At 44.1% G+C, this 24,633-nt stretch overlaps 1 protein-coding gene across 2 annotated transcripts; it reads right to left on the reverse strand.

Moving 5' to 3' along the window:
* On the reverse strand, positions 1-24,505 carry ugp2b (UDP-glucose pyrophosphorylase 2b). 2 transcript variants are annotated; one of them, XM_061838145.1, is made up of 10 exons: positions 24,218-24,505; positions 18,296-18,423; positions 15,649-15,756; positions 11,480-11,665; positions 7,185-7,318; positions 5,493-5,790; positions 3,865-4,062; positions 1,853-2,095; positions 1,579-1,683; positions 1-492 (listed from the first exon to the last, which is right to left on the reverse strand). In XM_061838145.1, exons 2-10 carry the CDS (start codon positions 18,392-18,394, stop codon positions 385-387), a joined length of 1,479 nt encoding a protein of 492 aa, XP_061694129.1. In that variant the 5' UTR covers positions 18,395-18,423; positions 24,218-24,505; the 3' UTR covers positions 1-384. The 2 variants fall into 2 exon arrangements, with proteins under 2 accessions (XP_061694129.1, XP_061694128.1); XM_061838144.1 differs by lacking the exon at positions 24,218-24,505 and adding an exon at positions 23,435-23,835.
* Between the last annotated feature and the right edge of the window lie 128 nt (positions 24,506-24,633).

Here is a 24,633-nt window from a genome sequence, read left to right on the forward strand (position 1 = left end):
TTATGGCCATGGTTCAGTGTATGATATTGCACTTTAATGAGACTTCAGTCACACTTTAACACTTATTGCTGCGTTCAGTCGTGTGTGTGTGTGTGTGTGTGTGTGCGCATGTTCGGCATCTGGTGATTGACAACACACAAAAAAAAAAAAACAATGCACAATATTGTGAGATGATGACGAGTAAGTACAGTATAAAAGGCCTGTTTTCATTAATTTAGTCCTTGATATTAATAAAAAGTATAACAGTTATCTATCATGCGAGCTTATCACGTAAGAGTCGTTTGTTGGCCAGCAGGGGGCAGCGTCCTATAATAATAATTAAAAAAAACTAGGTCACATGACTGGGATGGAGCCAGGCAAGGGGGGGGGGGAGTGGGCGTGGCCTCAGTGGTCCAGGATGCGCAGGTTCCCCGAGACGATTTTGTTCTCCAGCATGGAGCCGGCAGGGATGTCGATGCGGTCGCCGTGGTTGGCGATGATGATCACCGTGCCCTGGCGACGAGACCTCGCGTTGGTTTGAAACCCAATATTTTGCAAGTCACCAACGCGGCCTTGAAACTTTCGTAACTGTGGCTTGAACCTTCCTCCGATGCCATAATATGTAGTTGAAACCTGAATCCAGGTCAACGTTTGTGTAGAAACTACGAACTGCGTCTGGAAACCGTGCCATTTGTTTGAAACTCTTTCGCCCTGACATGAAACCATTAAGTGTAACCCTAAACCAGGGGTCGGGAACCTTTTAGGCTGAGAGAGTCATAAACGGCAAATATTTTCAAATGTAATCCCAAAAGAGCCATGCAATATTTTTAAAACTAAATACAAGAGTATTTGTGCATTTTATGTAAGACTTAAAGAGTACAATAAGTCTCACAATTAATTTCAATGACATTATGCTGTTGCTAACCAATGATGACCAAAATAGTTCTTACCCTTAATTCGACATTTCATATGTCATTAAATTAAACTTCACGCGGCCTTTGAGACTTCCATCCGTTATTTGTGAACGTAGGTTGGTCTTAATATTGTATTTTAAAAGTGAGGGACTTTTCACATGCATACGTAGAACCAAACATCGTCAGTTCAGCAATACGTGACGGGAAGCGCCTTCCAAGTTTTCACAATCAGCTGCTCTGCAGGTTTCGTTTTTTTCCATTTTTCCCCGCTTATGTGCGCTCGCCGACAGACGCATGTCTTTGTGTAAAAAAATATAAATTCCCGGCGGCGGGCGGCGCGTAAGCACTCTGTCATTACAAACCACATTGCGAGACTGTGTAAGGACTGTAACATTCGTAATTATGAGTGTACCCCTTTAAGAGAGGAGGGGGGCGGTGCAAGGTAAACTCGGAAGAAAAGCCGTGCGGCAGGTCATTGTTAGAGAACTGTACGTGTGGTGCCAAAATGTTCCCAAAAAAAAAAAAGACATCAGGCTTGTGTTTTTTCTTTTGGGAATCCCGAAACTTGTCTTGAAATACCAAGGTGCCTTTAAAACCCCGCCGGGGCTTGAAACCCTCACCTTCTCTCGTACAACGCATGGAACTTTTGTTAATTGCCGCTCTTTCCTCTCAGTGTCGCGCTTACCTTGAGCGAGACGTTCTTGCCGAAGGTGACGTCTCCGGACACGGTCAGGTGGTCCAGCTCCAGCATGTCCGGGATGCTCTCGAAGCGGGTCAGGTACTCCTGGACCTGAAACGCGGGACACACACACCCACGCTTTAAACGTGACTTTGAAACCTGAAAACGAGCCTCAAGAAACCCTAACCCTTGGAAAACCTAACGGTGGCTTAAAGAACCGACTTTAAAATCCAACCCAGGCTTGAAACCCTACTGTGAAAGCCAAAATCCCCGGCGGCACCTTGGTGAAGGAGCTCCCCAGCTTGACGTGCGGCGTGGTGGAGAACTCCCGGCGGGGGCTCATGGTGAGCGAGCCGGCCTCCAGGCTGTACAGGTTGGACATGACCAGCAGGAGGTCCGAGGTGGTCTTGACGGGCAGGAAGCGGCTGCGGGGCACGTTGATGCCCATGGCGTTGTCGAAGCACTTGATGGCCGCGCCCACCGCCGTCTCCAGCTGGATCACGTTTTGACCCCCGTCCAACGTCTGCACGAAAGCCACGGAAGAGATCGTCACCTTGCTGACGTCGGCGGTAACTTCTGAAAGTAACGCCGGAAGCTAACTACGCTAACAACGCTGAGGATTAACATCTGAAGTCAACTTTGCAAGATAACATTGAAGCTAGTAGCGGGAGAAATGCAATGAAACTCACCTTGAAGCTAACATTGGATAAAACTGGAAGCTAACTTTAAAAATGAATGCTGAAATTTACGCGTCAGAAGTAACAGAAGGCAACTGCAAAATATAACGTTAAAGCTAAAGTTGGGAGTTGGACGTAACATCTGCAAGATAACCCAAGTCATGAAAAAAAATTTAAATCTATTATTGGAAGCCAAATTTGAAGCTAACATCGGAAAAATAGTCCAACACTCAAAGCTAACGTTGGAGTATAACGTTTCGGTAAATTTGAAGGTAACACGTTGGGAGGAACCAAAATTAGAAGCTAACAATGAAAGCTAACATCGGAAGCTAATGCTAAAAGTAATGTTGGAAGCTAAAACTGCGGCAATGTCAGAAGCTAAGCTTGAATCCAGCAGTAAAAAACTACTAATTTTGAAACATACATCTTACATACTGTAATTTCCGGCCTACAGAGCGCACCTGGTTATAAGCCTCACCCAGTACATTTGTTAAGGAAATACCATTTGGTACATACATACGCCGCAGCTGTGTAAAAGCCACAAGTGCCCACATTGAAACACGAGATATATTTACAAAGAAAGGCGGTAAACAGAAAGCGTTTTCAAAGTTTTAATACCTTAGCTTAGCTTAACATAGCAACAACACGGTAGCACAGCACCAACAGCTCCGGCGGTTAAAAAAAAACAAAAACATATCGGTAAAAATCACCAAGACGCGGCAGTAACACAGCAGCAACACGCTAGCACAGCACTAACAGGGCCAGCTAAAAGCAAAAAAAAAAAAAAAAAAAAAAAAACCATACTGGTAAAAATCACTGAGACATGGCAGTAACACAGTAGCAACATGTTAGCACAGCAGTGACCCTAGCACCGTGCTAACAGGGCCGGCAGTTTAAAAAAACAACAACATACCGGTAAAAACCACTGAGACACGGCAGTAACAGGGCAGCAACACGCTAGCACAGCACTGACGCTAGCGACGCGCTAACAGGGACGGCGGTTTAAAAAAAAAAACATACCGGTAAAAATCACTGAGACATGGCAGTAACACAGTAGCAACATGCTAGCACAGCAGTGACACTAGCACCGTGCTAACAGGGCCGGCAGTTAAAAAAAAAAAAAACATAACGGTAAAAATCACTAAGACACGGCAGTAACAGGGCAGCAACACGCTAGCACAGCACTGACGCTAGCGCCGCGCTAACAGGGACGGCGGTTTAAAAAAAATACATACCGGTAAAAATCACTGAGACACGGCAGTAACACAGCAACAACACGCTAAGTGCGAATGGTAGCACACCGCTAACGGGGCCAGGTAAAAGCCACTTCCTCGGCACATATATTCCACCGGTCTCACTCTTACCTTTTGCGCTTGCTTGCCCACTTGCGGCCGTTAGAAAAAAAAAATTCACAAATTAGCCGCATCACCGCATAAGCCGCAGGGTTGAGAGCGTGTGGGGGGGAAAAAAGTCGCAGATTGTAGGCCGGAAATGACGGTAAATAAACATTCAGATCAAACAAGTGAAAATGGATCTTTTCCCGTTGTGCACCGGGACCTGGTCTCTAAACCCTGCAAAACTAGCGCTGTGTGATGTTGTTGTTGCCGTGCGTCACCTTGTTGTTGACGATGATCTCCATGTCCATGGCCTTCTGCTCCTGCAGCCTCTTGATGGCGGCCAGCGAGATCCAAAGGTTGTTGGTGTTGAAGATCTTGAACTTGGACACCGACTTGAACTCATCCACGTGGGCTTTGGGCACCTGGGCGATCTCCAGCAAGCGCAGTTTGCCCTCGTACTCGATCAGCGTGCCGCCCTGAAACGCACCACGCAGACCGCTTATCCTCACGAGGGTCGGAGGATCCCAAGGCACGCGGAGACAGACCACGGTCGCACTCGCAATCACACCAAGGGGCAAACCGGAGTGCCCGGAGAAAAGCCACGCAGGCACGAGGAGAACATGTAAAACTCCGCCCAGGGAGGGCCGGGATTTGAACCCCGATCTTCACAATTGTGAGTCCAACACTTGAACCAACTGCGCCGCACAGATTTTTTTTTTTTTTTTTTTATTCATTCATTTGCTGCGCTGACGCAAACGGCACTCAAGTCTGTCTTTGATAAAAATCACATCACCAAAATATGTGATCAGACTCCAAAATGTTGCGGTTTCCAAAAAGACGTGCTTAAATGAAGGCGAGAGGGGAAAAAAAAAACAACATATTTTTCTAATTATAAAGTGTTCGGTGAAGGCAGTCACGGGGTTCAGATCCCCTCCAACGGGATTAAGAACTAAGAACCACTGGTCTGGTCTCTACCTGGGAAAAAAAAAAAAAAAAAAATTACGATTTTCCTATTTGGTATTTTACTAGATTTTTAAAAAACTAAAGATACATTATTTGTATCATTTCAATTACACATTAGTGACCTTTGACGTGAACTTGGACCATCCATCTAGCAGTTTTCTTGGCCGCTTATCCTCACGAGGGTCACGGGGACCGCTGGACCCTATTCCGGCTGTCACAAGGGCAGGAGGCGGGGTCCACCCTGAACTGGTTGGCAGCCAATCGCAGGGCACACGGAGACGGGCACGGGGAGAACACGCAAACTCCACACGGGCGGGGCCGGGATCGAACCCGGGTCCTCGGAACTGTGAGGCCAACGCTTTACCAGCTGACCCGCCATGCCGACTGTTTCCTCTTAAACGTTAAGCTAACACTGAAGCCGGGGGTTAGGGTTAGCTCCGTGGAAGCTAATATAATAATTCTGTCCCTAACAACAATATCACATAATAATAAATATTTTTAGAAATAATAAATAAACAAAATCCAAAATAAAATGCTAAAATAACTAAATAAACAATATATAATATTAATAAATAAATACAATCTGAAATACAATAAAATGATGAATAAATTAAGAAAATAACAAATAATAATAATTCTGTCCCTAACTCATAATTCTACTAGTTACTAAGATGGAAACTAATTCAGAATATGAAGAAGAATGTGACTTTTGAATCTTTTTTTCAAACAGTTCATCTATTAATTATTGGTCAAATAATCATTGTTCCCCCCGATCTAGGGGAAAAAAAAAACAACAACATTTTTTGTACTACTGACGTGCATTTTGTTTTCTTGTTGTTTACATGAGGGACTGGCGAGTACTGACGCCAGGTATGGGTATCAGGTAGGACCCCCCCCCCCCCATTCTTGAAATTGTCTCGCGGGGGCCGCCGGCGCCACCCACCTTGACGTCGGCGCGCGTCTTGTCCGTCACTTCCATGACGAACTCGCATCGCTTGCCGTTGTGCCGTCCCACCAGGTGGTTGAGGATGTGCAGGTCCACGGTGGCGCCCAGATTATCGATGTTGGACACGAAGATGTACTCCTTGCCCTCGCCGATCAGCTGCTCCAGCAGGCCCGAGTTGTAGAAGCTGGCGTAGATGTCGCCGTGGCCCGGCGGGTACCAGGCCTCGCCGTTCTGGCCCGTCGTGCTCAGGCTGGTGGACACGGGCAGCAGCGACTCCTTGTTGATGCGAGGATACCTGAGCGCAACGCGGAGGAGTTCAAAACCGGACGGGGTGATCAAAGAGCGGGCGACGGCTCGAAACCGAACAGCTTAAAAGGGAGGATTGATTCCCCCACCGTTGCGCTGAGCTGCTCGGACACTTGTTGTCTTTGATGTCCACGTCCCGATTGCTTCCGACCTCATGCGCCCCAAACGCCGTTTGAAGTATTTTTGTAATAGCACTCAAACAGCATCATTGTTGAGGCTTTGCCAGCACTTTTCATCGGTGGTGATAAATACATTTTGGAGGGGGGAAAAAATTACTTACCAGAAGCAATTTCCAAACAGAATATCCCATATCTTCCGTCGTTCTCTAAAAATGTGCGCTCAGGCCGAAGAGAAATTGAAACGGGAAAGAAGCATATAGTAAAGCCTCGGTTCTCCAACGAAAATTTTGAGATTTTTTTTTTCCCTTTTGTTATCGAACGAAAATCGGTACTCGAACTCCCCCGACAAAACCCGGAAAGAACATATTGCGAGTAACCAGACCGGCTGACCCACGACGCGCTTTGTTGCGAATTCCCACCCTGCCGAAAAAACCCGGAAATGCAGTTGACCCGCCCACGACGCGTTTTGAATTTCAATTTGAACGCCACCCGGAAAAAAAAAAAATAAAAAAAAATAACGCGTGCGGCGCAACCAGCGCACTTTTGTTATTGCGTACAACGCAGCCTCTGGACACAGACGTGTCCCGCTAGTGACTTTTGTTTTTCTTCTTATTGAGGACGACCGTATTCACCCCCCATTCATGGCTCCAAAGAAGTCAAGTTGCTGGTTTAAAGCTATTCTGCACTTTTGTTAATAAAAAAAGTTTACAAGGCCGGGGGCCGAATCGCTACAGCTACGGCAATGCACTCCCAGCCAAGCCTACTCTACTAATAAAGCATACATTTTAAGCAGAAAAGAAATATATTTCTTCAATTATTTTATTATATAAAGTATTTAAACTATACATGTATTTCTACTATGTCGTTTATGATCAGGAAAAGCTAAAAAACTGCTTTAAAAAGCCAGATTTTTTTTAACGCTTGGAACGCATTATTTCTTTTCCCATCCAGTGTAATGGGAAACAACGATTCGGTTTTCGAACAAATCCCTTCTCGAACCTTTTTCTAGAACGGATTGCGGTCGAGAACCAAGGCATCACTGTACTTGATGTATTTGACTGTGGGGGTGTGACGTTGGCCTTATTGATCAATAGTGGGAGAGTTGAAACATTTTAGTGCTCGCACGCCTTCGTTCATAATTAAAGGGCAATGATTTAAAAAAAAAAAAGAGTTTCCCTTCATCCCTTTTTTTTTTTTTTTTTTTTTAAACATTACATTACATTTAGCACACATTTAAAATAGTGGCGTTATGATTAGCAATTACCTGCTCTGGTTGAAGGTGTGAATCTTGACCCGGTGGTGTGTGTACTTCTGCAGGATCTTCTTGGTGTCCTCGTCCGTGTTGAAGGAGTTCATGAGGACCAGGGGCACGTCCGTGTTGTACGTCTTGTTCAGGTGCTGTGACGACACCGCAAAAAAAAAAAAAAAAAAAAAAATGAAATTATTATCAGGACACTGGGATAACGTTAACATTCTTTTTTTTTTTTAAATTCAGAGGATATTTAATACAAAATACAATTAAAAAATGCATTTAGAAAATGGAAACTCATGACAAAGTTTTGGGAATCCAAAAACATTTTTGCTAAATGTAAAAAAATTTATTACATACAGTAATGAAAACTAAATATTACCAATAAATACTAGATGGAAAATAAAAAGCTTAAACAACATTTCTGTAACTATACAAACTAGCACTTGCCAAAAAGTAAAAAATACTAAATAATAATAATAAATAAATGAATAACATGAACATATACTGTATAATATATAATAAATAAAAATAGAAATATTAGAAAAAATATCTGATAGAATAGCAATGCAACATTAAAACAATACAAAATCATTAAACAAAAATACTAAAATCCTGTGAAAAATACAAAAACACTTTACACAATTTACACAAAAATATTAAATAAATTGAAAAAATATTAAATGAAAGATACTAAAACTATGACATAATCCGTAAACTACCTCATCTCTAAAGTTCAATCTCCAAACTGTAAGTGACTTGAGGTTTTTTTTTTTTTTTTTTTGAAACCAGGACAAAAAGATTGCTGTACATTAACCAGAATGCACATTTGCGGTTTGTCATAAGAAAAGAAGGCGCACCTTTTGGGCGGAGGCGTCATTTTACGACGTAAAACACACCCATTTGCGCATGAATCATAAGAATTGTCGGTTTGTGAGGGCTGCACTGTGTTGACATTGTAAAGAACATCAAAGGCGAGCCAACTTCTTAGCCAAACACTTTGACGCTTTAGTGCAGTGCCTCTCAAACCTTTTGCGTCAAGTACCGTCCTAAAAACATCAACATGAGCACAAAGTGCTGGAACATTAAAATGGGGGGTGGGGGGGGGGCATGCTAGATTGCAAATTGTGCCACTGGACACTGTTTTAATCCAAAAATCCGGAAAATTCAAAACGGCGAGAAACAGTTTCTTGAAAAAAAGAGCGTACCCCTGGGCGCCCAACTCAACCTGCAGCTAAACACTCTCGGGACTGGACAGATGATTTTTTTTTTTTTTTTTTAAATGGCTGTTTATTGTCGTACTACAGCGGCGGCAAATACTAATGACAAATTTCTTGTGGGTTTTTGAAATACCGTAATTACTGGCCTGCACAGCGCAGCTAGTTACAAGCCTCACCGTGGACATTTGTAAAGGAAATACCGTTTGGTACATACATACGCCGCAGCTGTGGAAAAGCCACAAGTGCCCACATTGAAACACGAGATATTTACAAAGACACAGAGCTAGCGCCACTACGCTAACGCTACCGCCGCCGTGCTAACACTAATACTAGCCACGCCACGCTAACGCTAGTGCCGCACTAACAGGGCCGGTTAAAAAAAAGACATACCGGTAAAAATCACTGAGACATGGGAGTAACATGCTTGCGCAGCGCCAACAGGGCCGGACGGGTAAAAGTCACTTCCTCGGCACATATATTCCACCAGTCTCACTCTTACCTTTTCCACCCGAGTGCCCCCTTGCGGCCGTTACAAAAAAATGCACAAATGAGCCACATCACCGCATAAGCCGCAGGTGTGAAAAAAAGTTGCGGCTTATAGGCCGGAAATTACGGTAGATGGAAGATAAAGATTCTGATACATTGTTCAGCAATTACGAATTTTTCAAAACACGAGGTGTTGCTTGGTCACTTTTTCTGACGGGAATTGCAAGCAAAAATTTTAGACGCGTCCGCGCTTCAGACCCACGACTGGATAGCGGCAGCACACTTCACAACATCCTGTCCCCGTCATTCCGCATTGGTCTCCTTGCAGTGGAAGGACGGTATCAGTTGGCGGCACTAGTGCGTCATTAGGCTGGTTTGCCAACCGCCAAAAGATCCCACAGAAGAAAAAGAACGAGGAAGGAAAATGTGTTACGAATTTTGGTATTTTGGCCAGGGAGTGGAACAGATTAATCGTACTTCCATTCATGTTAATGGGGAAATATGATTTGAATGAACAAATGGTCATGAAGAAATTTAATTTATCTCGAGACACCGCTGCTTGTTGTATTTCAAAACAAATCAGGATATATTTTACAGGCTCTTTAAAATGTATTGCACCTAAAAGTAAAACTAATTTAACCTACGGTAAATAGATATTTAAAAACAAACATTTCTTAATATTCATGGCATATGTCTTGAAATTTAACGTCAAGTACACCTGAAAATCCGCATAAAAAGCGGATTGTAGTTGAAAAAAAAATGTAGTCTACTGTACATGAAAATAAAAAGCATGCAATGTACTGGTTTAAAAAAAAAATAATAATAACTAAACAGTATTCACAGTGGAGTGAAAGTATATGAAATGGTCCAAAAAATGATGTGAATGGTCTCTATTTTTTCTGCAAACAGGTTGTTTGGGGACTGGTGGTAATGTGATCGGGGCTGAGATGAGCAGAACTGGGGCGCAGTGATTTGGACACAAGAGAGAGCAGTGTGCTGGCGGATGGGGGCGGGGGGTCGTGGCGTCCCACAGGGCCCTCATGAAACACAACCCCGCACACATATCCATAGGCTGGCCAAATGTTCACTGAATTACACAGGACTGTACACATGAGCTAAACTAACAGAAGGTCGATTCTCTCACCTGGTCCGAACGCCGGCACACAAGTGATTCATTTATTGAATTTAAGGACGGCACACGGTGGCCGATGTTTGCTGTACAACCGACAGATCCTTTTCCTCCCCCTCGGGCCTCTGGTAGAGAGCCTCGCTCACTGTGTTCACACCCATCGTATAGTGTAACAACCCCGAGGACATTAAATTGGGTTTCGTCATATGTGAGAAGGAGGGAGATCAAATTATGGATCTGCGCTGGAACGACGCTTGCTTGGTTCCCACCAAAATCGAGACAGATTCGGGGAACGAAGCCTGCATTTGCACTGCGTGTCCGAGAGCCCAATTATGATTTCAGCCATATTGTTTATTTTATTTTTTTTATATTTACAGCAGCATCCAGTCACCAGTGACTGCCGTTTGCAGTTATTTTCCTTACAATGTAATGGACACACCTCTAATGTAACAAAATCAGACCATATTTCACATTCTGTAGAAATTACCGTGATTTCCGTCCTACAAGCCGCAACTTTTTTCACACACTTTCAACCCTGCGGTTTATGTGGTGATGCGGCTCATTTGTGCATTTTTTTCTAACAGCTGCAAGGGGGCACTTGGGTGGAAAAGGTCAGAATGAGACCAGTGGAACATATGTGCCGAGGAAGTGACTTTTACCGGCCCTGTTAGCGCTGTGCTAGCCTGTTGCTGCTGTGTTACTGGCGGGTCTCAGTGATAACTACCGGTAAGTTTTATTTTAACCGGTTTACTGTTATTGCGGCGCTAGCGTTAGCACTAGCGTTAAACTCTTTCTGTGTGCCGTCTTTCCTTGTAAATATCTCAATGTGGGTTTCAACGTGGGCACTTGCGGCTTTTACACAGCTGCGGCCTATGTATGTACAAAATGGTATTTCCTTTAGAAATTCACCGGGTGAGGCTTGTAACTAGCTGCGCTCTGCAGGCCGGGAATTATGGTAATGTTTCATATTTACACCGCCTAATGTTGTATGCAACTCTTACATCATACTACCATCATAATCAATGTTCTACACACAATGTTCTCGACACCTCTATTGTATTTTATTTAGACCACATTTATGCCGTTCTATCCACCTCTAAATTAGGACATTTAATATTCATTATGTTCTGTAAGCTTAGTGAGGATTAGCAGTTAAGAGAATGGATGTTTTCATTTCCCTACCCTGCCATGACTCGTATCCCAATTATGATTCAAAAAAAGAATTGCGTCACGTGAAACTCGCAGACATGAGGAGGACACGTCATCAGAACACGCATGCCAGGCGCAGACGGAGCTGACGCCGCCATGACATCACTTCCTGCCAGGGCCATCTGAAGTCATGGTAACAGTCTCAGCGACTTTGTCTATTCTCCGCCTTTGTGTAAGCGACATTCAAGCTGAAGTCAAAGCGGTCCCTGCGCATTATCACCGTTTATCTCCTCCAACCCAGAAACCCCCCCCAGGCTTTTTGTTACCTCGATCTGCTGCACGGTGAGGTCCAGGAAGGTGTTTTCGTTGCGGACGCTGATCAGGCTCTTCGGGCCCTTGCAGCCCATGCTGGTGCCGAGACCCCCGTTCAGCTTCACCACCACCAACTTGTTCAGGCTGTCGGCGACGCCCTCCGGGAGGCCCCGCGCGACGATCTTGTCGTACGGTTGGATCTGGACACGCAACGTTTGGGACATCAAGAAACAAAATTGGTAGGCAAGTCTTATCTTCAGTACGCGCACACAAAAATGTCCGGACGCCATCTATGGCTGAAAAGACAAAATGTCAGCCGTTTTGGTTTGAAACGACCATTTTGGCCACTGTTCCTGTAATCTGCAGGTGTCAAACTCAAGGCCCGGGGGCCACACCCGGCCCGGCGCATGATTTCATGTGGCCCGCGGAGGCAAATCATGTGAATCAACTTCCCTGATTTTTTGTTCAAATTTGTACCAAAATTTCAAATTGTATACATGATAACATGGAACATTTTTGTGTTACCAAACAACAATAGTTGGAAAAGCCCACTACCCTTGATTTCATCTCTAAATCTGATGATGCGGTTAAAGATATTTATCGTTTCACAGGCATAACGGCCCTTTGAGGTATACCGCAAGTACAACGTGGCCCGCGACAAAAATGAGTTTGACACCCCTGCTGTCATCCTTTAAAGATGAACTCATCCTAATACGACCACACCACACAAAGTTCAGGTAATTTGGTAAAGTTTATGTAGCTAGATGCTGTATATTTATTGATAGATCAGGAGTGTAAATGCTAACATAAACTTGTATGTGTGCATTTAAAACTTCCTGCTAGTAAATCACAACCGCGACGCCCTTCCTCCTGCAAGGATGAGGATGCAAAAACAACGCTCTTGAATAGATAATAAAAACAAAGCACAGCAGGCTCAATTGTTGTCGTCGCTGACGCGCACATAAATTTTTAAACGCTCCGCGGCAGGATGCACTAAAACGCGTCAGTGAAGCATTTTATGAGGCAAAACACGACGGAGGGTAATTATCACTGGCGCGGTTCCCACCCGCGTCGTGGCTACGGTCCCCACATGTTCACTTTGCGGCTAGGAGCCATTTAGCATGACAAATCAACACGAGTGTTTGTCTCGCTGATTTAAGAGGAGAGGCGCCGTTTGCGCAAATATTAGCTTGGGGAAGGAAGGAACACTAAACTAGGTGTTATTGACCTTGCTGTGCTGTTTACAACCATGACAATACAGTGGTGCATTTATTCCCCCCCCCGACCACGTTCAGTTGAACGCAACACATTTGTATCTCAAATCATCGTTCCCCATCGAAATGAATGAAAACGCCATTAATCCGTTCAAGTCTCTATATAATAACTTCTGTAGTGTTTTTTTTGACTGGAAAGAAATAGGACTCAAGATTTAATTCTGCAAAAGCAAACAAAACGAGCAGCCCGAGTACAACACATCATGAATTTTGAAAATCGGATGATGGTTCTGGACATGTTATCAGTGTCAGAAAAAACACTTATGAACCATTTTTCCGTGATATTGCCTACAGAAAATCTGGTCAGAAAGGGCCGTCCAGTGAGAGTAAAATAGAACAACATGATGATTTCTAAATATTTCCCTGATCTTTTTTATTTTCGTCTGCTACGAGCGGAACCCCTTCTCCGATAGGCTGACATGTTTCAGTTAAAATAGCCACCAATTAACTTGAACGGGTGGAGATTTTGAAGGGCTGTCCGAGTAGATGCGGCAAAACTATCCAGACGGAAAGCGTATGACTCTTCCAAAGAGTTGCCACAAAGTTGGAAATGGACAATATTATGATTCTTGAGGGGACTCAGGCATACCGAATCGATGCCAGAGTCCTCCTTTCAAAGATAGAAAAGGCTCAGATGTCTCCAAAAAAAAAATATTTTGAGCGATTATCCAATAGTATGGCATGTGGAATGTGATACGGAAGTGAGTACCATATTTTCCGCACTATAAGGCGCACCTAGGAGCCTTTAATTTTCTCAAAAGCTGACAGTGCGCCTTATAGTCGGATCAATATTGAGCCTTTAGCGCAGCCCATCTAATGGATGCATAATGTAACCCCAACCTCTACTGTGGCCTCTATTCGGTGCGCCTTATAATGCGGTGAAAAAAGTTTTAAAATAGGCCATTTATTGAAGGTGCGCCTTATAGTGCGGAAAATACGGTACATGCGTGAAAGATATCATTTCCTAAATGGGACGTTAAATCTTACCTTTCCAACTCCACCACCGTGTCTCGTTAGTCTGCATCACTGTCATTTTTTTAAATCTCTCTAATAGATCTCACATAATCTTCCTCTCATTACGAAATATTATCTCTGCACATGTCCTCTCTCATGTTTCACAAACGGTAAGAAGAAAAGGAGGCTTGCTGAGAGCTGGCCAGAGGTCAGGCGAGGGGGGGGTGCAGGCATGGCTGTGGGGCTTCTGGGTAGTTACAGTGAGAGGAGGCAAAGACAGACCAGGCTTTGTGTGTTTGTGGCAAGCCGCTGAGGACGTTTGAGAAAAGAGCAGCGAGACTGAATGTCTGCACGCTCGATAAACAACTTACCGTTCCGCTGGTGAACCCCGATTTGGGTTGCTGGGCTGTGAATCATTCACACGGTCACCGTCTGTTGCGATTGTGCCTGCGGGCGACTCGCTAATGAATGATTAACAGCAATTTGCGGATTTCGGCCCCATTCTGTGGTCGTAGATAGCTAGTGTCGCTCAATCAGAACGCTCGCTGTGATGTAGAATGTTGACTTAATGTGTGTGTGAGGGTGGACGATTAATAAGGCATTCCCGGATGAATAACTCAAATGTTCATCACTATCTGCTTAATAACAAATACTGTTAAGACGTTACGACGTAGTTGTGGACTTAAACGTGTATTCATTGTGCTTGTGAGAGGAGCTACGCAGAGAATAGCTACGATACAACCTGGAACTCAATGACGGCCCCCTCGGGTCAAGTCCCAATCCGTGACCGCATATACCTCAATAAAATGATTCCCAACCAATTAGCCGTGTAAAGCTCTTCTAGTGTAGCCGTGGGAATTTACAACAAATAATACTGCATATCTTCTATGGCAGCCACAACAAATAAATGCTCTTCTATTAGATGGCAAAAAGCGTATAACGTAATTTCCGGCCTATAAACCGCGACTTTTTTCCACACGCTTTCAATCCTGCGGTTTATGCAGTGATGCGGCTAATTTGTGCATTTCATCTAACGGCCGCAAGGGCGCACCCGAGCGGAAAAGGTAAGACTGAGACCGAATACGTGTGCTGAGGAAGTGACTTTTACCGGTCTGGTCCTGTTAGCGCGTTAGCGTGTTACTGCCGTGTCTCAGTGATTTTTACCGGTATATATATTGTTTTAACCGGCCCTATTAGCGCGGCGGTGCTAGCGTTAAACTCTCTGTGTACCGTCTTTCTTTGTACATATCTCGTGTTGCATTTTTTCCCAATGGCTCCAAAGGGGGCACTTGAGCGGAAAAGGTAAGAGTGAGACCGGTGGAATATATGTGCCGAGGAAGTGACTTTTACCGGTCTGGCCCTGTTAGCGCTGCGGTAGCGTGTTACTGCCGTGTTTAAGTGATTTTTACCAGTATGGTTTTTTTTAACCGGCCCTGTTAGTGCGGCGCCACTAGCTAACTCTCTGTGTAGCGTCTTTCTTTGTGCATATTTCGTGTTTCAATGTTGGTTTCAATGTGGGCAGCTTTTACACGGCTGCGACGTACGTATGTGCCAAATGTTATTTCCTTTACAAATGTATCGGATGAGGGTTATAAGCAAGTGCGCTCTGTAGGCCGGGAATGACGGTAATTGACTTGATAACCACTTTTTGCGACATTTTTGTGAGCTAATGAGCTGTGAGATTTTTCAAATGTAAAGGTAATATGTGCCTTGGCTCAATAAAGGTTGTGAATCACTCACTGCCTTAATACAGACAAACTTCCTCAGCACGCAGCGGACACGTTCAAACGATCACGGCGGCATGTCAACTTGCGCAAGGTGTTTGCACGTGTTGAGCAACATGGACTGTGAACCTCCAAAGACATAAAATGCTTGACGACTGCTCGGTTTACGCTTTATCAGCGTGAGTTTTGTGACCATTTGAGAGGCATGTGAGGGATGAAAGGCCAATTTACCGAGTCTTCGGGCGGTCGCTGTATCTTGACCCACTCCACCGATGGACCCTTCACCTGGAGGAACCTGTGGAAGAGACTCTTGAAGCCCTCAAAGTCTTTCTTGCATGCCTGAAACACACAAGAATTGAATTCAGTAAAGTCCAGATGAGAGTCCAGGATTCTGGGCCCGATATTGGCCCGATTACGATCGGGGATGATTTCCCAGATTGGGCCCGACATATTTTCAAGTGACATCATGTACGACCAACGATTTGGCCAAATGATAGCCCGACGACACTAAAACGAAAACTCTAGTATGTTTGATTTCTTTTTTTGTGAGAATTCTGACAGCGCTCCTCAACGTCGACTAGTACAATTGCGCCTCCTGTAGCCTATCACTGTAGTCGATATTTATTCACGTATGCCATCGAATGTTTACCGAAGCGATGATTCAACAGAACGCAGGCTCGTTTATGTAAAAAGTTTAGTGCTAAAGTCCTAGTGGTGCTCGACCAAATTTGGAATGCTGGACCAAATTTGTCTTTGTAGTCTGATCCAGGCATAGTTCAGTCAGCTTTAATATGTTGTGGAAAATTCTACTTTAGCACGGTGTCTTAGTTACGGAGTGTTTTCGCCACGTGCATGTACGTGTTCATTTTCACTGCCTGTTTTTTCCTTCCAAAAATCAAAATCATCTGTAAGCCACTTTAGTGATCAATTTGTGTTTGCAGTGAGAAATTTCTTTGATTTCCTGCGTAAAAATACAGATTCTGACATTCGAAAAATCGACAAGTACGGCAGGCGTTGCCCAACTGCACGGGCAAAACAAACTCCCTGGTGGAGGTGCTAAATTCCTTTTCAGGCCTTTGGACCACACAAAAGATTGCAATTGGCCGTACTTTTCCAGAGATAACAGACGAAAGATAAGACGACCCGGCACGGACTTTATGAGCACATGACGGTCTTTAAGTCTACGTGTGAAGAATCTAATGAGGAGGCTCTCATCTCAGCATTTATATCACATTAGTGTCCAAGTGTATTGCTTGTTCCAGTGGAAAAGATCTTAATCTGTACATGACTCACTAAACAGACCCAACCTGATTGTTAAGGACGACATGCTGCTAGAAATCACCACGAGAAAAGGAAATCCGCTCTCTTTGTTCAAGAACAAAATAAATAAATCAATAAATAATAATAATACACGTTTCCCTATTTTTCCTTTTCATAATTGCTCACATTAATAGTTTAAACCCTAAATATATCCAAAGTAAGATCAACAAGACCTTTAGTATGTTTTCTCATCTTACATTACCTTTATGACGAAATGGCTTCAAGATAATTGGAAGTGGGGCAAAAAAAAAAAAAAAAAACGCCTCCAAATTGCAAGAACGCTGGCACTGAAAAAAATAACATTTGCTCGTTCCATATTAATTAGCTATGTTACATTTTTGACTCAGTGATAGATACAGTAGATATTCCGTTTCTAAATACATATACAGGGAACCCTCGGGTTAAGATGTTTCGACTTTACAACGCCCGTCCCCCGTCCGCCATTTTGTCTGGCTAATGCTTGTCCGTGTTTGTGCGCCGGGATTATCTTCACATTTTTCGCCCTCCTTTTTTTAGACTTTATCATCCCAAAGAAGAAAGCTGCGTCTTTTAACAATGCTTCTGCAGCCAAAACAAAATAGCTCAAGATTATAAAAAGACTGGAGGAAGGAGAGACACCAACTCCACCAAGGCTTCAGTCGGTCGACCGAGGTGACAATTATTAAAGACAAAGCCCGAATTTGAAGGGTTCCTTCCGTTCATATGTCGGACACAATGATCGCAAAACAAGGTTCTTTGATACTTGTCGAGACGGCGAGGATTGACGACCAGGTTCCTTTGCAATAGCTAAGCACGGCCTCCCCTTCTTCTTCTCCCTCATCCACCTCTCAGCAGTCATGCTAAGTATATCATCTTGTTTATTCCAATGTATTTGTTTTTTATACAAGGTACTTTGATGTAAATTCTGACTTTCATGGTGGAATCCGACTTTATTCGAAATTCGACTTAAGTCGCTACTATAGGAATGGATCTTAGTCGTAGACCGAGCACTCCCTGTACAGTCATCCCTCAATCTATACACAGGTTCTCTGCATCACAAATTTTTAAATCGGGCATATCTATTTCTATATCATGTACTTTTAGCTAAATCCCGGGATTTTGCAGTGATCATTTTTCCACATGGACTAATGTTACTGCAGACTCAATGTAGCAATAGGGGCAAGCTACGAGAAAAGACTGCTAAAAAATGCGGCAGATGTAGCTTTATGGGTCATAAAGCTTTCAAATATGAACAATAAAATACTGGGTCGCTACTTTGTAGCTACTCATCGATAACTGGGGGTTCTGAAATGCAAACTCCGTGACAAACGAGACTACTGCCGTGTATAGCAAGTGGCCCAAGTCTGCTCCGTGAGCCACCCCAGAGATGGCTGAGGAACTCCGGAAGAACTCGCATGTCTGAGTAAGCAGGCGGAACCATCATTGGCACCGCAGCACAGTATGTGTCACTCGTGTGTTTCTACCCGACGACCCCCCTTCCGCCGTCCAAATCGCAACCAGATGCTCGGCGAGAGCTCAAGATGGGGGTGCGAGGGCGAGGCCGAAGCGGGGATGTTACCTCTCTCTCTGCGCCCGCCGTGGTGTCCAGCAGCTTCTCCATCTCGCTGTGTATGGAGCTCTCCAGCTGATGCCGCATCATTTCCTGGAACTGAGACATGCCTCCGTAGAGCAATCCTTTCCTAAGACCTGCACACATGGACGGGGAAAATTCAGAGTGAAAGTGAAGGTTGGAGAATCCAAATCAACAGGAATTCCGCACACCGAACAATGAAACAATAACAGGAACAGAGACCAAGCCCGGTGAACCTGACATTGGAATGTAAAAAGCCGACTACGTACATACACAACAGTGTTCTCTCAGTGGCGGCTGCACTCAAGTCAGACTTTTCTCATACTGTGAACGATCCCAACGGAACACAACAGACTCAATGACTACAGAGGAAACTGCGGCGTCCCACCCCCCCGAGGTCGAAATATTTTAGCTAACAATTATTGAAAAAACTATCAATCACCAGCCCAAAAAAGTTTCTTCAAACAACACTTCTGAGAAGAATATCCCTCAAAAGATTTGGATCTGAACCAACATTTCCTGGAAAAACGTGCCTAAAAAGTCAAAGAATTTGGAGTTCAACTATCAATTTCTGAAAAGTAAAGTACACCTCACCAAGTCTAAAAATTGGAGGTCAAAACTACATTTTATTAAAAGAAAACAAACAAAACATTCCTCACAAATCATACAAAACTTCATCATCGTGTTTGACGTCAGCAAATCGGAAGTGAGCCTTATGCGACCCAGAACCACAACAACAATTGAAAAAAAAAAAAAACAAAACAGTTACATCTGGAAAGGAGATGTTGCTGACGCTTTTGGCAGAAACGTCCAACTCATTGAAAACATCTTGCCACTTATGGGAAAGGATGAATCATAAATCATCAGTGGCTCATTTCATGCCTGTGGGAACATATTCAGCGCTTAAGCCCAACACACACTGAACAATAATTAACACGTTAACATGGATCGTCTTGATCGGAAAAACAGTTATGCAACTTAAGCCTGTAAAAGACGGGAATGTACCACCTTTTGGAATGTCGGGACAGGGAAATTTAGTTCCACCTTTCTGCTGCCTAGTTGGGTTGAAAGCAACTGTCAGGTGCTGATTTTATAGACTGTTTTCGACCGCGTGACTACATCCGGGGCACCTGGCCATGACGGATGGGTTCACTCTATTGACGCGCCATTCACTCTATGGCTTTTGCATACAGACCGGAGTTGCACAAATGTTCGTGTTAAAAGTGACGCGTGACGGCTAAAAAGACTTTGGAAAGTTATCGGGCCTCGTTAGATGTTGTTTCAAGAAACCGTTACGACGAGAAGTGCGCTTTGATCGACAATATCGAACCGTACGCCTTGGAGAAACGCAAATGGAACACACGGATGTGGGCGTCGGTAACCGATCCGGACATCGTCCGCCATCTCCTCTTCTCGACAAACGCTTACACCACGGACCAACTAAAGAATTACAAAGGTCTGGAGGCCTACAACCGATTCATCAATGCCTGGGCTCGTATTCCATTGTAAACAACCTGTGTCTCCACACTGCTTCTGTTGGTGTACCGCACAATGCAATTTGAATATGTACCGCGAGTCAGCATTGTGTTAAATGATGTTGATTATACCAACAAAAGAGCTGAAGGTTATTATTTTCGGTTTTTGTTACCGAGAGGGAGAGAGAGTGGAGCCCGCACCTCTTTCTTCACTTCCACGGCTACATTTTTAACTCGACTCACCAAACGGCTAGCGGTGCGGTAACTCATTCTTGCAAACTTATTATAATAAAACAGAAAATACTGATTTTTGAATTCACACACACACACATACACACGAGTATTATGTAGGTCCTTGGCCCTAAAGAATACTTCTCCTTCACAGAACTTAGTTATTGCTAAATAGGTGTGAAATTCTAAAAGGTATCGAATACTTGTCAAGAACAAAATACTCCGTGCAAACACCGACGTAAGGGAACGACTTAGCTGCTAGATCGGTTCTGCTAATACGAGACAGCCACAGTTGTCGCCGTTTGGTTGCTAACTGCTGTTTTCTCAAACTGGTTCTTGATCACAGCTGGCAGTCGAAAGAAAGACGCTTTACGACGCCCACTTTCCATTGAGCGGTGCGCCCCCATTCATACGCCATTTCTGAAATGATTGCTGCTTGGTTACGGTTTGTTTACGCGAATTCACCAAACCAAAATGGCGACCGCGTTCTAAACCTGAAGGTGTGTGACGTCAGTCGAAAACAGTCCATACGTCACAACGGACGCTCTTCGGTGCTTACGTCAACTAACGATCTGATTGCAAGACGGCGGGCGGGGTCCTAATCCGAAATGTCAGGACAGGGATGTGAAGTGTCACCCTTTTCCCGCCCTATTGCGTTGAAAGCAATTGTCTGCAGAGTATTTTATACGTCCTTGGGATGCTCGCAACACGTCACCGTGTCACCGTCACCGTTACATCCCGCTCCAAACTGTACACACGGGACTTTGTGGTCCATTTCCAGGGTGTAACAGCTGCCTGCAAGCTTTACTTACGTCACCGAGCACAACGCCAAGTGTCAGATCCAACATGTCTCTGGAGTAGTGGAAACCGACAGACACCAGAATATCCTGTTTCTCTAAGGTTCTGTTCGGAAGGGCCAGGCAAATAAATGCTGAGTCTAGTGTCTCTGATATGCGGCAAAATAGTTAACGGACCAATTTGTTCCCCAGTTGCCAAAGTCAGGTCTATAAAGGCACATAGCTGACTTTTATCGATCTGGCCGGGGCAAAACACATTAGAGTCTATTTTTCCCACCCGGATAAAAACTGATAGCGAGAACCAAAACGTTAGTCTGACACATTGGATGTCAAAACATCCGGTTCTAGCGCATAAGAGGGAAGTGAGCCACTTTGCAGTTAGTCTTCATTCAAGGCGCAAGTACAGCACTTATACAAAGTGCTGATCGAACAAGTTTCTGTAATGTAAATAAATACCAGCGGAAAACGGCTTTCCCGATTCAAGTTTCAATGGGAAATTGTCAAAATGAGAAAAAAAAAAAAATCACTGACTTATAAATAATAATTCCAAAAATATTTGACGTTCAACCAACATTTAAAAAAAAAAATGCCTCAAACAGATCTCAGAAGAGTTGGAGTTTGGGTCGAAGCGTATCAACGGGGGTCCTGAGCCACTACGGAGCCGTCTGGGGACATGCTGACTTGTTCGAGCACGTAAAAATTTCAGTCGATGAAAATCTTGGCCTCCCAAAAGTGAATTTTCAGTTACACATTGAAATACTTTTATCACCGAAACATCCCGAACAGGACGAGATGTTGTGTTAATGCAAGGAAAAAAAACCACACCTGACTGGTCCTTAGCAGATGCTAACGAAGCTAACTCCGCTAGCCTCACACAAGTGGCAGCGGAACTACGGACAGAATGGTGGCGAAGAATAAGGCCGGCGGCACAAAGGTAAGCTTTCTCGCCAGATTATTATGCATGTACAGGATAATGTTATTATTATATTATCACTGTATGATAACCAAAACTTTAGTCATCGTAGAAGTAAAAAAACACCATGACAATTTGCAGCACTTTCTGAACATTTATGCAATGCATACATTTCTGAAGAAATAATGTCTTAAAAGAATTAGCGGTGAAGCTGACATTTCTAGAAAACTTGGACACACAAGTCAGAAAAGTGGAGTTAAACCAATATTTCAAATATAATCCAATCACTCTGATTTGACAGGCACGTATGCGCCCGCGCCCCATCGCACTCGCAAATCACCACAGTCAAGCACGAAAAATCACACACGTAAAATTTGTTACGAGTGGAAATACATAGGTATTGAAAGACGTCGCTTATTTTGTGTAGTCTTGACCAATGTTCACTCTAAACTGTGCCACTGCGCAATTGCGCACTTGTCACAAACACTTAGCGTACATGAAAACTGATCCAGCGCGGTGAACCACAGCGTCTATAACTCTAACAAGCTGCTGCTTAGTCTACTTCTACTTCCTAGTTTACCTGACACCACCCCCCCTCCGCTCTTAAAGGGGTACACTCATAATTACAAACAGAACACACACCCGCAACTTCATATCTGCGGGCAATGACTTACCAGACCCGTACATTTTTCAAATGTGAGTGACTGATAATCACAAAAATATGCTGCGACCCACATCGGCTGCGTGAACCCGCATATCGGATAATTCAAGGACTTTAAAAGAGACATGCCAATGACGCTCCAATTTGTTGGGTACCCACTTTTACTCGGCTTCTCCACATTGGCATTTCTACGCCAGTTTCCTGAATGTCTGAGAGAAGGCGGCTACTGTTTCTGTATTTCTTCGGGGAAATGGGACAGTTTGTTGCTTCACTGGGTTCCGCGCGAAAGGTGCAGGCGAATGAATGTGTGATCTTTTACGACGGCTCTTTTACAACTTTGCCAGGTCTCTGTAGAAAAGAGGCATTAATGCAACGTTCCCGCGAAAACAGGGGTCACCAACGCGGTGCCCGCGAGGGCAATTTAAGGTATGCTCTAAAAAAAACCACAGCTTTAAATTTTGAATCTGACTTGCTTGTATGATTTAAATTTTTCAAATACCTGTAATGTCACATCATACAGAAAACTAAAACGAAAATATTTTATGTATGTATAACGAACTATGAATGAAGTTTGCTGCAAACAAGTCATGTAACCTTTCGTACAATCGGTTCTCACGAAGTAGCCCTCAGCCTCAAAAAGGTTGATGACCCCTGCGCTAGAATGTATGTGGTAGGTGCAAAAATGTGTTTCTTTGCTGGGTTCTGTTTAAAGGGGCAGGCAAAAAAAATAATCTTTATCCACTGGTCTGATATGGAAACTTTGCAGTTTCTTTGCGTGAAGATCTTACTACTTTTGCGACAATCTTTCTTCATTGGGTTCTGTGTGAAGTGACAGGCTCGGCAGTGGTCTTGAAGACAGATTTAAGGGTCACGTATTAAGAGTCTCAACTAATCTATCTGTTTGATAAAACTCACCCGTATTACACTGTCTAAACACAATTTTGTTTCAATCGAAGATCATCTTGATGGGGGGAAAAAGAAAAGTGGTTTGTTGAACCTACTCAACGTGTTAGTTTACATAAAGTAGATAAATTCTAAGCAACTTCTTACCTTCGGCATAAAATGCCATGTTCAAAGCGGCCAGGAAACAAGCAGTTAAGACGAAAAACCCTCGGAACAATTGCCAGTTAACTCGAGAGTGTCATCCCTCGGCGCAGTAAAGTTTCCTGGCTGTGTGCTGCCTCTCCATTTATACGGGGAGCTCTGAAGCATATGACATCCCGTCCGAGTCAGAAAGAAACCAAAAACCTGAGACGCGGACGCACCAAGCCCACTTGGAAAGTCACCAAATGAAACGTAGACCAACAATCGCTGGGGTTTTTTGGTTTTTTTTGTTTTGGATTTCCCTTTTTATGCTCAGCCTCCTCCTTTTCCCTCGGGAACCACGTCACAAATCCCGAGCTGTGACTCCTAACCTCTGCCCAGGTTTTTTCCTCCTCCTCCTCCTCCTGCTGCTGCTGCTGCTGCTCCCTCCCCTTGGCCACCAACATTACTGCGGCGATTTCGCTTCCGTTTTTGTTTTTTTTAACACTGCCAAAAGGCACACACGTCAATCATTAACCCACCGGTGAGAATACTCCCATCCGCGCTGCGTGACTAACGGAAGTAGCCTTCCATAGGAGCCAGAGAGGAAGGTGGGGAACGCAAGCAGGGGAACGATGCGCACTTAGGACACGCCAGAAAAACGGAGTAGCCATGAACACACCACGGTGAAAATGAACCGCTTTGGTTAAAATGAGTCCCGCCGAGAAAAGGAAAACTGATGGGGCTAAACTAGATAGCCAGCTCCGTGGCTAGGCAAGTGAAAAAGGAAACCGGGCGCGTTGTTCTTACCGTTTTTCCGTAGGACGCCAGCGGAGGGGACGGTCGTTTGGGTCAAAACGGTCCAGCGGTTCGAAAGGGACCGGAGCGAGCAACTCCCCGCAGAGGACGCACACCCACTACACGTACCCACACAAACAGGTGCAGTAAAGCGTATTTCCTGTCTGAAATACAGTTTACGACAATAGGTTGTATGTAGAATATTAAAAAAAAATAAAGTCAAACTACAGTACGTGCGGAACTTGTGAGGAGGGAAAAAAAAAGCTGATTTGCCCTCCCCACTGAAGTGACGTTTCAGTCGGGAACGAATTGGAGGCCAATCAGAACGCGGCGATAATGTGACGTCACCAAACAAGAGCCAATGGATTTGTGCAACGCAGGGAGAATACCATAGATTTGTGGACTAGATTTGCATGCGGACTGTAGTC

This window comes from Syngnathoides biaculeatus, chromosome 12, assembly GCF_019802595.1.
Source record: "Syngnathoides biaculeatus isolate LvHL_M chromosome 12, ASM1980259v1, whole genome shotgun sequence".
Classification (NCBI taxonomy): domain Eukaryota; kingdom Metazoa; phylum Chordata; class Actinopteri; order Syngnathiformes; family Syngnathidae; genus Syngnathoides; species Syngnathoides biaculeatus.